Below are 17,500 nucleotides of genomic sequence, written 5' to 3'. Positions count from 1 at the left end.
TAACCAACCAGACAATCGCTCGCTCGATTTACATTGAAGTGTGTCATAAATTCCCTTATGTTCCATCAAGGAATCAGTATATGTAGAATTTGTTGGTGTTTTTTGTTTGTTTAGGTTCAGTTTTAGCGGGGGGGGGGGAAGAGCTTGTTTTCTTGGAGAAGGCTCGTTGTTGGAGGAAATCCTCCGTTTGAAAATTGGTTAGGTTTGACAACAACCAGCAGCCGCTGACTCTTCTGAAAACAGCTGATCCGACTGGTCCGTGGGCTTCAGGCTTGCATTGGGAGAATATTTTGCCGGAAGGCTTATGATTGGAGCAATCTGGATTTCATTTCCAACTGGTTTCGCAATGAATAAAAACAGCTTGAAGCACCAAGCTAAAGCAGTCCATGGACCTATATGCGAGAGGAATCGTTATTAGAAGGATTGGCACGTCTAGCATTTGAGAGGTTCAGGCTAATCGGTAAGATTTTATTATGATTATGATTATGATTATGATTATGATTATGATTATGATTATGATTATGATTATTATTATGATTATTATTATTATTATTATTATTATTATTATTATTATTATTATTATTATTATTATTATTATTATACTATGCCACCACTGTCTCTTGGATACGTTCTAAAGTATCCTTTGCCATCCTTAGGTCGGCTTTACTCTGTCTTAGAGGGTCAAGAACAGTTAGAATAGCAATTAGAAGCAATGTTTGAGAAGCGGACTTTGAATTAGATAGATGCCGCGCCAAAACCTAGGTACTATGATTTTTATACATACTTTTTCTTGTTTTTTTTATGATATAGTTTGATGGGGTTTTTTTAGGTAAAAATCAATGAACGAATAATATTGTTGTAACTTATGAGATTTTTTTCCCTTTTTCCAAAAACAAAAGTTGTGCTTCAAAATATAATAAAATCTGCAATTCCACAGCGACAAACCAATGAGTGGTGCCGGATCATTTGTAGACCTGGATCAGCAAATTATCTCAAATACAACTATTAACGGCAGACTGATCCCAACGGCGGAGGTGACGAGCTTGAGAGAACAAACAACAAAAGCTAGAATAACTGAAATATATTTGTTTTTTAAAAAAACAAATTTTTTTGCCCGATATTTCGGTTTGCAATACAAACCTTCCTCGGGGGCTGAACGAAAAAGAAAAGTGAGAAACATAAAAGGATCGTTACAAAGAAGATTTAAAATATAAAATGCGTGACAATGATTGGTTGTTTAGGACTAAGTTACAAGTGTGAGACATGTCATTGGCGTGTTTCGTCCCGTCTATATTTATACCAAGAGGGTGCAATGTTTTAGCTTTGTTGATCAAATGAGCTTCACGAGCCTTTCTAACTGAGTCACGTTTGCGTATAAGTTCAAGCGGGATTAGTTGGACGTCGTTGATTGAGTGGCCAGGTTGGTTGAAATGTAGCGAGACAGGAGTAGGGTTGAGTAGTTGATGGTGATTCAGGATAGATCTGCGATGCTCCCCGAAACGTTCATTAAGTTTGCGCTTTGTCTCCCCAATGTATTGGGAGTGGCACTTCTTACATTGAATTAAATAGATTAGGTTTTTGGAATTGCAAGATATGTAGTCAGTAATTCTGCGTGATTCGTTAGTGTTGAAAAACGTGTAGTTCGTTTGACCTTCTTGGAGAAATGAGCAAGATAGGCATCGTGGGTGGTTGCATTTATGAATTCCAGCGGGTTGTTGATTGGAGGGCTTGTTTTGAGGTAGCTCGGAATGGGCCAGGAGATCACGTAGACTTGCGTTACGTTTGTAGGCGATAACTGGTGGATGAGGGAAAACATGTTTGCAGTTGGCGGAGGACTGGAGGATGTTGATATGTTTTTTCACAATAGATGAGATTTTGGGAAGAGCAGGATTGAAGGATATGACGAAGGGTGTTCTGTCTGTTTTTGTGGCTTTCTGTTCTTGTGGCTGTAGTGTTGCGTGACGTGGGATGGCTCGTACGCGATTTGCATCTTTTTGTAGGGAATAGCGGCTATAACCACGTTGGACCAGGTGCTTGATGAGTTCTTCGCTTCGTTTATCAAAGAAAGCGTCAGCAGAGCATATGCGACGGATTCGCGGGAAAAGGCTGAATGGAATAGTTTGTTTAGTGTGGTTCGGGTGGCATGAAGTTTTGAGGAGGTATTGATGCTTGTCTGTGGGTTTTGTGTGGAGATCTGTTTGGATGTGGTTGTTGCTGAGGTGGACTTGGACATCTAGGAAAGGGAGTGTCTGATGAGAGGAATTTGAGTATTCATGGGTAAATTTGATACTCGCGTGAATAGAGTTTAAGTATCTGATGAAATCTTTAAGGTGTTCCTCTCCTTCTGTCCATATCATAAAGACATCATCGATGAACCTCCACCAAACGAACGGCTTGAGAGGAGCGTTTTGAATGGCGTGTTGTTCAAATTTCCCCATGAATAGATTAGCGTATGAAGGTGCCATGCGGGTTCCCATAGCTGTCCCGTGTACTTGTAAATAGTGTTCGTTGTTGAAGGAAAAGTTGTTCATTGTAAGAATCATTCTTATGAGATCACATATACTTTCAGCAGGAAGGGATTTGTTTTGACGAGTGTTTAGAAAATGGCGGCAGGCTTCGATGCCTTCGTTATGAGGAATGTTAGTATACAATGAGGAAACATCCAGGGTGACAAGGAGGGCGTTTTTCGGTAGAGGCCCCAGTTTCTCGAGTTGAAGAAGAAAGTGTGTAGTATCTTTTTTGTTATGCATAATGTTTGCCTCGAGAATTCAGATTCAATCAAGTACCTTGGCGTGAAAATTCACAAGAACATGACTTGGAATGAGCAAATCGATTCATTAATTACCAAAGTGAATCAAAGGATTGGCCTATTGAGACGTGTCAAGCCTCTGTTACCAGTAGATGCACGGATTACACTGTATAACACTTTGATTAGTCCCCTTTTCGACTATGCTGATGTTATCTGGGGTGACAAGGATAACACTACACTTATGGGCGATTTGCAGATTCTGCAAAATAAGGCAGCAAAAGTTATCCTTGATTTGCCTGGCTATGCCTCATCCACCGATGCACTCAAGTCACTTGGCTGGCCAACCTTGTCCCAACGTCGCCTTGTACATAGATATATGATCACTTTTAAGTATATTCATGGACGTGTAGATTATAATTTTAATATTCTTAAGAACAGCGACATCCATTCCTATAATACCCGGAGAAAGAATGATTTCCGTCTTCCACGAGTACGAACTAACTACGGAAAGAAGACACTCCTTTACCAGGGTATTAAGGAATGGAACCTTTTAGAACAGTCTTTCAAAGACATAAAATCGTTTTTAATTTTTAAGCAACGTATCAAAGAGCGCGTTTTTAGCTAGTTTTTAATTCTTATTTCTTATTTTTATTTCTTACCGCCGACTTTGTATTTTCTACTTTTAATGATTGTAATTTTTAAAATAATTGTAAGTTTTAAATCATTTCTCAATCTACAGGGCCCCACTGAATATCACTTTCGTGATGTGGGCTCCCTGTATAAAGATTGTTATTATTATTATTATTATTATTATTATTATTATTATTATTATTATTATTATTATTATTATTATTATGAAGGAAGATTCTGAACAAGGGGCTTTAGGTGGTAATCGACGAACTCGGAAATGCGTTCAGTAGGGTGGCCATTGCTGGATATGATGGGTCGGCCAGGGTTGCCTTGTTTGTGGATTTTAGGAAGAATGTAGAAACGACCAGTCTTGGGATCAGAGTTGGATGAGAGGTATTTAAATGTCTCATAGTCAATGAGATCATTTTTGTGTAAACGGGTAGTGTATTCTTTGACGCGTTCGTGTATTTTGCTTGTAAGGTCTGAAGATTGTTTTTGATAATATTTAGTGTCATTGAGCTGTCTGCCGCATTCATCAACATACCAGGAGTAGTCCATTATAACAGTTCCAGAGCCCTTATCAGCTGGTTTGATGGCTATATCTGAACGTTTCCTGAATTTTGTGAGAGCTTTGCGTTCTTCCATAGAGAGATTGTTGTGGATAGTGGCTGGTTTTGAGGTCATGATCTCATTTTCGACTGCATTGATAAAAGTGTCAAGGGCTATGTCTCTTCCATTAGAAGGAGTCCATGATCCCTTGCATCTGAAGCGCTTGACTTCATGATCAGATGAAAGATTTGGATCAGTTAGGTGTTGTTGTCGTGTTGTTGAAAGAATTCTTTTAGTCGTAAACGTCTTGCAAAATCGTTGATATCTGCTTGTATTTCTGCCCAGTTGACACTTTTGGGGGTGGGGACGAAGGTCAGTCCTCGTGATAATAGTTTGGTCTCAGAGTTTGAAAGTCGTACAGTAGAAAGGTTGATCACTGTTTCCTTGTCTTGTAGTGGTTGTGATATGTTATTGTTTTGGGAGCGGGTTCTGCGATATTTTTTGTGTTGGTTGACGTTTGTTGGTGTTCTAGGAGTGGAGTTGGCTGTATTTCTGTTGGGAGGATCGGAAGGAGCAGTGATGACATTGCGTACAGGGTTGGTATTTTCAGCATCAGTTTGTTCCGCATTATTCATTGATGTTGGGTTATTTTCTGCAGGTTGATTAGATGCATCGTTCTTAATGTCAGTTGGAGGCATACGTTTTAATTTCTTAGTGCGGAGTGAATTTAGATTGTTGCTGAGGTTGAATGCCATATTTTCAATGAGAGTAGTTAAGATGGGGTACGTTGAATGATTATTAACGGAGATTCCCAGGTCTTCCAGCTGATTGCTCAAAACCTAATCTATTTAATTCAATGTAAGAAGTGCCACTCCCAATACATTGGGGAGACAAAGCGCAAACTTAATGAACGTTTCGGGGAGCGTCGCAGATCTATCCTGAATCACCATCAACTACTCAACCCTACTCCTGTCTTGCTACATTTCAACCAACCTGGCCACTCAATCAACGACGTCCAACTAATCCCGCTTGAACTTATACGCAGCAAACGTGACTCAGTTAGAAAGGCTCGTGGAGCTCATTTGATCAACAAAGCTAAAACATTGCACCCTCTTGGTATAAATATAGACGGGACGAAACACGCCAATGACATGTCTCACACTTGTAACTTAGTCCTAAACAACAAATCATTGTCACGCATTTTATATTTTAAATCTTCTTTGTAACGATCCTTTTATGTTTCTCACTTTTCTTTTTCGTTCAGCCCCCGAGGAAGGTTTGTATTGCAAACCGAAATATCGGGCAAAAAAATTTGTTTTTTTAAAAAACAAATATATTTCAGTTATTCTAGCTTTTGTTGTTTGTTCTCTCAAGCTCGTCACCTCCGCCGTTGGGATCAGTCTACCGTTAATATTTTGCTTCAAAATAGTCTCTTTTTATCGAAAAGAATTGTAAATAAGTTTTAATAGCTACTTTTAACCTGTAAATAACATTTTACTTGGAATATATTAATAAAGAGATTATGTTATTATTATTATTATTATTATTATTATTATTATTATTGTTATTATTATTATTATTATTGTTCTATAATAATAATTTATTAAAATATTCCACACAAATTGCTATTTACAAGTTAAAAGTATATAAAAAACTTCTTCTTCTTCTTCTTCTTATTATTATTATTATTATTATTATTATTATTATTATTGTTGTTGTTATTATTATTATTATTATTATTATTATTATTATTATTATTATTATTATTATTAATTTTTTTGAGGGGGCGGATAAGCTTATTCGTAAAATTACAGTATTTGCTTCGAATTCTGATTGGCTCGTTGTACTGTTTACCGTTTCCTCTGGATTAAAGTGATTTATACTTTGGCTTTGGTTTAATTGCACTCATTTGGAAGCTGTCACATAATTAACGGTATTGTGCTAGCCATTAAATGATCATTTGGATGGCCCATTCCATTAAAATAGCTGTTAATAAATACAGAACAGTTTACTTTTGTTTTCACAAGCTTTGTTCACAGACAAACGAAATGATTTCGTCGAAGAATCAGTAGCTTCGAGCAGCTAAACATAGTTACAGCTGTATTTTACAGAAATAAAAGACAACTTTTAAAATGTGCGTACAACTGTGCATGCATAATAATTATAAATAAGTAATGAGTGCTTTGGGAAAGCATTTTATTCATCTAATTAAAGGTTCACGACAATAAAGCACGTTGCTACCAACTCATCCCTTTCGTCTTTCCTTGGCCTCCTCAAAGACGAAATAGTCAATGGCTTTGTTGAGTATACTTGGTCTTCAGCTGCTTTTTGTCTTATCCTCGTCAGCGGATTGCTCTCAAAACTGTTCCGAATCCTTTGGCTCGACCTATGGATATTTCCTTATGGGTTATGTTTTTAAGTCCTTCAAATCGGAGGGAATTCTTCAGATTGCTACAACGCTTGCAATGCCAATCCAGCATGCCAGAGCCTGAATCTTAACCTTGCTGACAGTTCTTGTGAGTTCAATTCGGAGTTCAAAACAAGTCGACCCGAAAGCTTCCAAGCGCAGGAAATGTATGTGTACGCGGAAAATCCCAATCGAGGTGAGCAAATCTCTTTTTGTTGTTGTTGTTGTTGTTTGTTTTGTTTTGTTTTTTTAAGGAAAAGGAGTGAAGTTGTTGCAGAAATAATTGATGTTTTTTTCCATTATTCCATTATTTCACGTTATAGACTCGCGTAATTCAGTTACGTTAAGCCGATTAAAACTGTGCATAGCGGAAAATCTTGTCAAGGGTACATATGCCTGAATGGTTTTATCAACAGAATTGATAAGGTATTTTGACCACTGTAAGGAGACTCGAGTACTGACAAAGGGCTAACGCTAGAAACGTCAACACTCGAATCTCTTTACGGTGACCAGATTATCTTATCAACTCTGCTGATAAAACCAAACATTCCTTTCCACTCCCTACCTCCGCAGCACCACAGTTTCTTTAAGAACTTACCCCCTCCCCCCCCCCCCCCCCCGTATATACATGGTTTGTCAACCTTTTATAATAGAAAGATGTATATTTTAAAAGACAGTTTATTAGTATGCAGCTTTAAGATTACGTATGGCCATCCTGCTTGTAATAAGAACCTTTCGGATGCACTTACTTTTTAATACAAAGAGGAAAACATGTTTATTGTAACTCGTATAATGCGTGAAATTCTTCAATTCTCAAGGAAAATTAAAGCAAAATATTCAGAATGGAGTGGAACCCCACCTTATGACAACCTGGCTGTTACGACCACTTTTTTGTGCCCCGAACAAATTGAGAGTCCAGTCATTTCCTTAGTTTTACAACCTCGTTAATCCGACCTCCCCGTTATTACAACCACATTTTCACGGCCTGAAGGTGGTCGTATTCAGGTTCTGCTGTAGTATTAATTTTAGCGTCTTATAAGAGCTGGTTTACCCAAATCCCTAAGCTGCTGATAAATTGCTGAAAATGCCAGCTAGTATTCTTTTGTACTAGTACCAAGTTTTTATCCTTCTGAAAACAAAACTTAAGGCAATGTTTTTTTTTTTTTTTTTTTCATGTTATGAATGTGCGAAAAAACATGAATAAAAGAAAACCCAAGTGATTTTTTTTTTAATTAGAGCCCAATAATTTAGGCGAGTAATGCCTTCTGGACCAAAAGCTACTGTAGTAGCAATATTCCTGGACATTTCTTTTGTCCGGATTTAGCTTTGGACCTGTGGGCCACTGAAATTGCAACTTTTACCCTTTTTAAAATGTGAATCATATTTTTTTGTTTCTTTTCTATGGAGTCTTAACAGAACGAAACCACAAGTTTAATTAAAAAGATTCCATGATCCGCCTTCACTTCCGTAAAACCACACGTCAATTTTAGCACAGACTTGTTTATAACAATTTACTAGCTTTGTGAATCCTTTCCTGACACCCAACGTGATTTTTTGGCAACACTGATTAATTGAAATATGCTGGTTCTTTTGTGTTTATGGAATGACTACAATTTTCGTTACGAGAATATATCTAATGTACTGGATCCGCAGAAATTGGCATGCGCTGTTGCGAGTTCCCTGCCATATTGTGTTCTTATTGTAAGTTGTTGATAATTATTGTAACGTATTCATGATCTGTTGGCGAAGCTAATAAAATAAAATATCTACTTAATATTTTATAATTTTCTGTGATGGAATCAATAATTAAGTGGTCTCCTAACGGCACCTTCCAGATTTCTTTTGGTTGCTTGGCAACCACTGAGCTATAAGGTACTCATGGCGAGCGACGCCATTTGCTGTGATGGATTTTCTGTTTTTCTCACTGATCCTATATATACCATACGTGAGATGTACATTCGAGGATTGAAGCTAGAAGTGTGTGAAGGTCCTGTGTTCTGTTGCACTACGTACCAGATTTGGTGGTCTTTTAGTAAATTTCTGGAAAGTTAAAAGTGTTTTGGGATTTGTAAACTTGTGTTCCATAAATCTGCATCATGACGTGCGGCAAAACCTTAGTAAACAAACAAAAAAGGAAATAAATATAATCTAAAATTTTCATGCAACGATGCTGGACTAATTTTTTCACAACAAAAGCGGACAAGTTGATTAGATTTTTTCGAAAGTACTTCAGTTCAAGTTTGCGGTCCGGCGAATTGGAAGTGACGGAAGAATTTTTGTGTTATTTGAGGTCTAACAAACACTGATGTCTTCGACAGTTACCTGAGTTTTGAGGTGCTCAGTATAAAGTCCGGTACAGAATTTTGAAAGCTATAAGAAAAGAGGACTCTTACCAAGACTCTCACCAGAATGTTATTATGAGAAAAGATGACCTTAAATTTACAACATAATTGTCCGAAAGGCCTTGAAAAAGTTTATACTCAGTAGCCTTGTACGATGCTAGAGCTGTATTTTATTGTACGTGTCTATTTTACTGTGACCTATCGCTATTTGCGCTGTTTCAGCTCTCGTTGCGCTTCGAAACAAAAATGAATGAAAAGTGAAAACAAGGAAAATAAAACATTTTTTTTCTATAAATTTAGAGGACAGTACTACAATAAGACTGCGACCTAAGACGATTAATTTTTTCTTTATTCTTAAGGCATTAGAGGATCTCTAGCCACGGTTCCAGGACAGTCGTGTAAAGATATCATAGATTACGGTGTTGATACAAGTGGCACATACTGGATAAGACCGGTTGGATCACGTGATAGTTTCCAAGGCTACTGTGACATGTAAGCGGTCAGGCGTAAGTATAACTAATGAATGAGTTTGATAATGCAAACTTGAAAATAAAACTTTCGAAGTCGGTATATCTGCCATTTTTTAGGCATGTTGTTTTGGTCGAGTACGACGATGCTCCGTTGCGCAAAATTGGGAAAATACGTTGGAAATAAAAAAGGAGAAAAATTGACATAATACAACGTAGGCTCAATAAAAATGTGGATTTTATTTTCTTGTCTCTCAAGTAAATGCCGTGTTGATTCGCTTATATTCACGGTCTAATGTTTGTTTCCACAGAATGGAAAAAAGTTCCTCGCTCTTGGGTTGAAAATACTCTTAACAGCGGAGTTACGCTGACATACAACGAAGAAAACAACGGGCTCATCATTTCTGGCCAAGTGACGTCAATCGGGTGCGGCTCTGGCCGTTTACCATCCGGGGCTTTAACACTGATCAAAGGATACTGGACCAAAATCAAGTACACACAAGAGTTCAGAGGAGTAGCCTCATGCTGGAGTATATTTAGAGACAATCGGTAATTTATTGACCATTATGATAATATATATAGTGTTTGAAATGTGAGACGTCTGCCCTAGGGTTGGAGTGGAGATTGTTCTTTCAGTCGCACACAAATTCTGTTTCTATTTTGTTGGCTTCGTGCACCATCACGTCACGTGATTTTTTTTATCCACCAATGAGATTGCAAATTGATTGCTGAAAACGAGGCTCTTCAAAAAGCTGGGAAAAAAAGCCATTTTGCTAATGACATGAAACTTTTCTGGAATTTCAAACTTAAAATTGGAGTTTAGTACATCGAAGGTGCCCTTGAACTCCAACGCTCTTTGTTTTTTATATTTGGCTTTTATTTATCTCGTGTAGGTGGGGTGGCCCGTCAATAAACAGTGTGGCGACAGATCTGCATCCGTTTAATCCTGCTGAAGGAGACTCGATAGTGAATGAACACTACATGGGCGGAAACTGTGAGTAACCAGAACAATATTTGTTTTTATTTCACGAAGCTCTTCGTCCTTCGTCTTTTAATACCAATAAATGTAACGCCCTCGAAATTTTAGAACAAGAAGCCGCAAAAGTTTAGAGAAAACGCGAGCATACCTGCAAGATATATACAAATATAATGAAAGTTCTTGCTAGATTTTTTTTTTTTTAGCGGGCGAGGGCCTCATACCACGGGTGTTTTTGCTAGATGGGCCCTGCAACTAGTTATAGCTCACCACTAAGCTTTCTCCAAGTCTGATTGGTTTAAATTAAATTTAAATTGATCACGTGATATGGTAGTTTTCATCCTCGGAGAGACACAGTTATTGCACAGTGTCCATCTTGCGAAAATGTCGAGATGAATAGTAGCCGTCTGCGGAAAACCTCCCATATAATTTTCCCTTTCATTCAAAAACAGGTTGTTCTTTTTGTATTTTTATGTTATACATTGTTCATTCATTTTTTCATTTCAACCTTTCACCTTAAAGGTAAAGCTGGAGAGGGTAAATTTGAAATACTAGTCTCAATGACTTTTGTTGGGGACAAAATTAAGTGGTGAAGAGTAGAAACAATTGAATACTTCTGCCTCGAGACTATCGGTTTGATAGTTACCCCTTGAAAATTTGATGTTCTTAAACCAAGATATAAGCCCTCGGCTACAGGCTTACATGTTTTTCCATGACATTTCAATTTTTAAGGGGCAACTGTCAGCCGTTAGAGTTCATCGACAAACACACTTTATTATATAAATAGTGTCTCTATGAGCACGCCACGTAAAAAAGGAAACGAAACATACTCGGAGAAATCGAGGTCTCCAATCATCTCGCCGTACAGGTGAAAATGCAAATGTTTTTTTTTTTGGTTGAAAATACTGAAACAAACAAATTTCTTTCAAATCAATTTTTACTGACCTCCCACGACGGACAGTGGGATGTAAAAAGCAACTCTTTTCAAGGAGGCGTTGTTACAAAAAAGACGTTGAATAATCTTTGCTTTGTAGACAATGAATAACCGAGTCTTGTCACAAACCATGCCCGCCCTTTTCGAGGTTCAATAAGTAAATACTCTGCAGCTGTAGTAAAAATGAAGCAAGGATCAGTTTACTTTGTAATGCCCTCTTTCTGTGTTTCAGCCCACGTGTTTGACGGAGAAACAACCAAATGTGACAACTCAGCGACGAATTTTTGGAAAAATTCTAATCCAAGCGTACGCAACGTCACTGTTGTCCTTAGACTGACTTCAGAAAAAGCGGGGATTTTCACGGGAACCTCATGCGGCGTACCAACTTTCTTCAACATCATGTGTTGTGAACAGTATAACCTTCTTTCATACTGAAGGGAGGGTCACCAGGCTAGCTTGTGTACCTGACGAGAAAATTTTGTAATATAATCCTTTTACCAGGGCTGTTGGAACATTGAAGCTTACCGGCCACATTCTGATTTTGTACAGCAATTAATTTCACCCGACAACATTTACTAAAATGGTTGAGGAAAGTTGCTTTTAACTTCACAGTGCAAAACTACTTAAGCGAATTTATCAAGTTTTCGTTGTTGTTTATATTTTACGGTTAAATGAATAAATAAATAAATAAATAAATAAATAAATAAATAAATGAAAAGGCTTGTTCTGTAAATATTACTTATAACCACTGCTCGCCTCGACTATTTCTTGCTAACCGCGGAGAGTGCACATTTGTTGTAAAAATTTTAAGTCATAATCAATAAACTGAACAAGAATCCTTAAAAGGAATGTTTTCTCCACACATTTAATTGAGAGAGTTGTCAATCGTTACATTACTTAGCCTCCCACGCAGTCGTTTTTAGGGGACTCGAATTACCTCCTCCTCAGGAGGAGGGAGGAGGGAGGAGGTAATTCGAGTCCCCTAAAAACGACTGCGTGGGAGACTATACATTACTGGGACCCAAAGCGATTCTTATTGTACCCTAGGTCCCGCTTATTTCAAACTACCTTACATAGGCCCTTTTTCTAGCGTAACCATTAATTAAAAAATTATTCGCAAACTGATTAAGCTTTACTCTAATAACTTACATATCAAATTAATCTTTTCTTCCTTTAAACTCGGCGACATGTTTGGCGTGAAAGACCCTAACCCAAGCGGTTCCGTCCGTGTGTTGTATTCAAATTTTTGAATGCGGGGTGTAATACCTATTACGAAGGTGAAACCACGCAGTATTTTTCCACACACGTACATGATCACTTAGCCACTGATAGGGCCTCTCGTGTATTTTAAGACCCGCAAGATTCTAAACAATGCCATAGTTTATGTTCGCCTAATTGTTTTAATATTTAGGCTATGACGTCTACACTATGCTGGATAGCATTTGATGCCGTTGTGAAAAATACTCCGGCCTGCCGTGAACAGAAGTGGCCCAAAACTGCCGCTATCTTCCTGCTTAAGTCCAGTCCTCGCTCCTCGTTGTTGACTTCCGTTTCGGTTCAATTCTCTGTTTACACTACTCAAGAAAGTGTCACGAAAACCTATCCGATATGTGACGATTCACTTTCAAGACCGAAGCAGCACAGCATCGCTCCGGTAAAAAAAATCGATCCGAAATCGGCGTTTTGTGGGTATGAACAAAAGCCCTATCCGATATGTTTTTTGGTGTCGAGTACAAGAGCTATCCGGTATATCAACATATTTTTATTTATTTCCATCATTAAGTGTACATTAAATTTATAAATACATTAAAAGTATAAATACAGAGAAATGCAACTTCTTTTACTTAATACACTGGACTGCGGGTAGCGAAAGCTAATCGAAGCGGGCAGAGTAAGACAAGAAGAAGATATACAATATATTAAAGAGACACTAAAAGAAATAAGGGAGTAGAATATACTAAGAGAATGAAGTGATTACTTTATGAAATAGATAAATAAATAAATAAATAAATAAATAAATAAATAAACAAATAAATAAATAAATACATATATATATGTATATGATATACACTGGCGGTTTGAGATTATAAGTTATGAATATTGCAACAGTTTAGAGATCAGGGTAGACAAGTCAAGTATCCTCAAGTGATAGAACCTGAGGTAGCGCTTCGTGTAGTTGTTTTCTTAAAGTTATGTTTGGATAGACGTATATAGCGATAAATTGTAAAAGAAGCTATTCATATCCAATGGAAAAATCTTACTTTTAAACCAACAACTTCATGTACAATGTAAATTTAAAACTCTCTTCATAGTCACGCATTTCTATGCACTTGTTATAAATTCAACTTTGTACTTAACGATTTAAAACTGAAGATGGCAGAAAAGGTGTTGAAACATGTATTCAAAAATCAAAACCGTTCAGTGTCGTTTTTCTTAAAACTTATAACTTGCTTGCTGTTATCCAGACATTTCATTTATCCTTGTAATCCTGGAAAAACACTTTAGCGGTATTAATCAATGTATGCATTCTTTGCAAAGAAAAAGGGTTGCCTAGGCCATTTAAATTGTTCAATTTTACATATCGATGACACAATGAAAATGTTTTAGAATTTTAATACGCTTGCTTCAAGGATGCCCTCCATCAAAGCACTTTACGGAATTCTGCTGTCTGGATTCGTATTTTATTTTCTTTTTTACAGTCTAATCGTTAGAAAGCTTCCCTTGGTAAAAATATTCTTCGAAGACAAAGCGCGAAACGATTTTTTTCTGCGACAAAACGTCGTGTACGATTCGTCGGTGAAAACATTCAAAATAACGCATGAACGTGTTCCTTTGAAACACGATGTTTCCTCTAGGGAAGAAAAATTGCAGAATATGGTCGATGTTACCAGCGAAGAAAAGCAGGACTTCAAAGGAGACATTTTCTCGTTTCTTGAAGGACTTGGAGTCTCAATGAGCAAGGCTGACATTTCTCCTGTAAATATTCCAATAACCAGTCCACCACGAGTAAATCCAAATGGCGCTACCTTGCCGAGGCTGATGAAGAAAATAGACAGTTATCTAAATGCCTCAACAGACAAACCCTGTCCCACAAGTCACCTAAGGAAAGGTAAGTCTCATTTTTACGGCACTAGCGCTTGTATTCTTCATGGGTTATGTAAAAATTAATTCACTCATTTGCACAAAAACACATGCCGAATTTAATGCATACTGACGTCCCGGTTTTGTTTAAAATTGAACTCAAATATGATGAATTTCGGCAAGGGTAATTTGTAATATTTTGCAATATGTGGATTAGCTTTTTCAGCATGTAAAACATCAGCGAAAATTTGACTTGGAAATATCATATTAGGCATATCACTTCAAAAATTAGTAAATCGATAGGAATCATTGCAAGATTAAGGCACTTTGTCCCAAAATATACCTTATTACATATCTACCGATCTTTTTTTCTCCCTTATTTGTCGTATGGTATAATTGTATGGGGTCAAGCCGCTAAAACGCATCTTGGAAAAAACGTGTTCTTCGTTTGATCTATTTTACACCCTATAGAGCTCATGCCGTCCCCCTACTTGTTCAATCAAATATCGTTCCCGTGAATATGTTTTTCTTTAAAACAGTTTCCTCCATTATGCATTCACCTTACTCCACTATGAGCGGGGATAATTATAAAGGAATACCGTACCTTTTTTAAGGGGGTGTTTACATAAAGATGGACCTAAATGCGGTAGGGACCCGGGGGGGGGAGGGGGAGGGGCTTATAACGGGAATTTCCAACGAGCCGTTATCATTCTGAAAGATGTTGTAGGCGGAAATGTGAGCTCTGAGTTTAGAAGTCAGAGTTATCTTTAGGTTACAGATATTCCTCAAAATTAACCATTGTATTCAGATTAATTAAGGATTAGGCAAAATACCAAAATTTGCCTAGCCTTTTTGAAAGATTGGTAGGTCAGGCGATGGCAAACGAACGAAAAATGGAGATGGCAGACATTGCTTCGCTGTGTTTTAGAAGATACACTATGTTATTTATAAAAATGTTAACTCAAATCAAGCTCTTGGGTTTGATTTTCAAAACACCCATCGTTTTCACATAGTTTGCCCGGTGAGTGAAATAACTGCAAGGCTGATCTGAGCCTGGGTCCATCTGGAGTCATTGCCACGTGCATATGGTAGACAACTGACCTAGGGTTGGTTGATTATTCTACTTTTTGCTGTGCTACACCGTGCTGACGAGAGCCAACCAGCTCGAAACAGCTGTCCACGGTTGCACTTGATTCTCGGTTTAGTCTCTACAATGTCGCTGTCATATTAAGTTTTCTGCGCAGTCAGATCAGCCTTGCAGTTACTTATGTTTATTTTTGGCTGATTAATAATGGTAATTGAACTAAGTGGAGTGCAATTTGGTCTGAAATCATACGCGTGATTTCAAAAGCGAACAATCGCGCAGCGCGAGTTTGATTTGAAATCACAAGTATGATTTCAGACCAAAATTGCACGACACAAAGTTCAATTAGCACTTTATTACACTCATTTTGAAATCACAGGGTATCATTGTCAATATTAATATTCTATTTTTGTTACTTCATTTACATTTTGATAGAATAAAGAAAGGATGCGATTTAGAGCAAAAAATGGTGCAATTTGGGAATAAATCGCACTGTTTAGAGCCAATCAGATTGTAAGGATCACCAGTGATTTCAAAATGGGTGTAATAAGATCTTTTACAGATCCTGCGTATACTTGCAGCATTTTCGTTTGCGGTCCTTTGTGGTTTATACTTTCCCTGGTAGCATGTTTTACAGCGGAGGCTTAAAACAACAGCAACAACAACAACAACAACAGGGAATACCATAACACCACCACCCCGATCGATGGTTATGGAGCTTGATTTGACCGCTGTTACCAAGCACGTTTTTACTATGCATAGTCTGTGGAAATGTCACAATGTTAACTGAGAAGTACTTTATATTAAGGTGGCCGAACACAGTTTTCCCAGTACACAGGTGTTGGCAAACATTATTTGAAAACTACGTACTTCTGAGTACCCGAAATTAGCATGGTGCAAGATTAACTAAGAAGGAATAAATTTTGATACTTCTTGTTGAACAAGGTGCCGTTGCCATGGCAACGCAGCAAGCTATTAACCGTCCACAAATAATGGTTTTTCTTAATTTTTAGAAAATGCACTCGTTAGATTTTTTCTATATTTTGTATCCAGAAAAACCCACAAAATACTGACATAGTGACGCTGCTTTTATGTAATTTTAACAGACAGATCTCCTGTAAATGTTGGTTTTGCACTTTAATGTTTTTTGAAGATACCCTCTGTTAGATTTTGTTTTTGGTTTGTAGGCAAGTTACGCTTTTAGAAAACTACTGTTTTGTCAAATTTCACGAAATTCTAACGAGCGGTTCCTTAGAAAACAGTTTTTTTCTATTAAAATAACCAGTCACAATTTTTTGCTCAAATGCGCATGCGTGGCTTTTAATTAGGGTTTCTCAGAAAGATGAAAAGCGTACAAAAAGGCTTAGCTCATTGTGAACTCAATTTCTTTGTTCGGCGATAAATGAAGAAGGATTCACAAACGAGAAACTAAGTTATTTTAAGAGCAAAACTTACCTTTTGGTATAAAATCGAGTGGTCGATAGTATTTGCTTACCACAACCCTAGCGCGCGCTTAATAGCATCAGTAACAGAATCTGTAAAGCGCGCGCAAACTGTGTTCGGCCACCTTAAGTGAAAGTATTTGTAATCTAGTGTCTTGTCCTAATTCCTGTTTAATCCACTCTCACCCCCTATCCCCGCGTCGGGGTACTCCGTGTAATGGACTATACAGGGAGGCTCCACCCGAATGAGTACCTTTTTCAGTTTGAAGGTACATAAAAGGATTAGAAAAAACTGTCATTAAGGGGAATTCAAAGAGTGTTTCTGGAACACACCCACCGATGCGACATACAGTGTTTCTACTGTAATTTGTTAAAGCGGTACAGTTTTGTATAGAAGGTGTAAGGAAGTGTTACCTTTTCTGTCAAAAATGGTATTTAAAAGGGTAAAGGTTTAGATCTCAGGGTGAAGCCTACTCGTACTCCCTCGGGTATTCAACCTTTGAAAGCGGTTGTTTTAAAACTGATCTTATTTAAGTGATTTGCGCTTCTTATACTTACGTACTTTCACCACATTTCATAACGTCGATACAAACACTTTATTTTTCAGTTGGCTTGCTAATGGTTGACAACAACACAGTGAGGATGGAAGACGTGAAACGCGAACTGTACTTTGTCGAGAAAGGTGGACAGTGGACGCCCAACTGCAAAGCAAGAAAAAAGGTTAACGTAGCAATTTGCTATGACTAGGAAAACCACCTGATTGTACCCAAATACTGAGTTGAATTTTTTTTTTTTTTTCAGTTTTAAAGGTGAGGTGTCACTAGGATTTGGTATTATTT

General features: G+C 37.5%; 1 protein-coding gene across 1 annotated transcript in view; it reads left to right on the top strand.

The window, feature by feature from the left end:
• The first annotated feature begins 13,660 nt into the window (after positions 1 to 13,660).
• LOC146466748 (beta-1,4-galactosyltransferase 4-like) overlaps positions 13,661 to 17,500 on the top strand; it is a 13,029-nt gene continuing 9,189 nt past the window's right edge. The window contains exons 1-2 of the mRNA XM_085126890.1: positions 13,661 to 14,163; positions 17,269 to 17,381. Of these exons, the coding sequence (XP_084983016.1) occupies positions 13,686 to 14,163; positions 17,269 to 17,381 (591 nt within the window). The 5' untranslated portion in view covers positions 13,661 to 13,685. The remainder of the gene's footprint in view (positions 14,164 to 17,268; positions 17,382 to 17,500) is intronic.

The sequence above is a fragment of the Pavona decussata genome, unplaced genomic scaffold (assembly GCF_977016875.1).
Source record: "Pavona decussata unplaced genomic scaffold, jaPavDecu1.1 SCAFFOLD_141, whole genome shotgun sequence".
Classification (NCBI taxonomy): Eukaryota; Metazoa; Cnidaria; class Anthozoa; order Scleractinia; family Agariciidae; genus Pavona; species Pavona decussata.
Note: the sequence above shows the minus strand (reverse complement) of the source record. Positions and strands in the feature narration are given on the sequence as shown.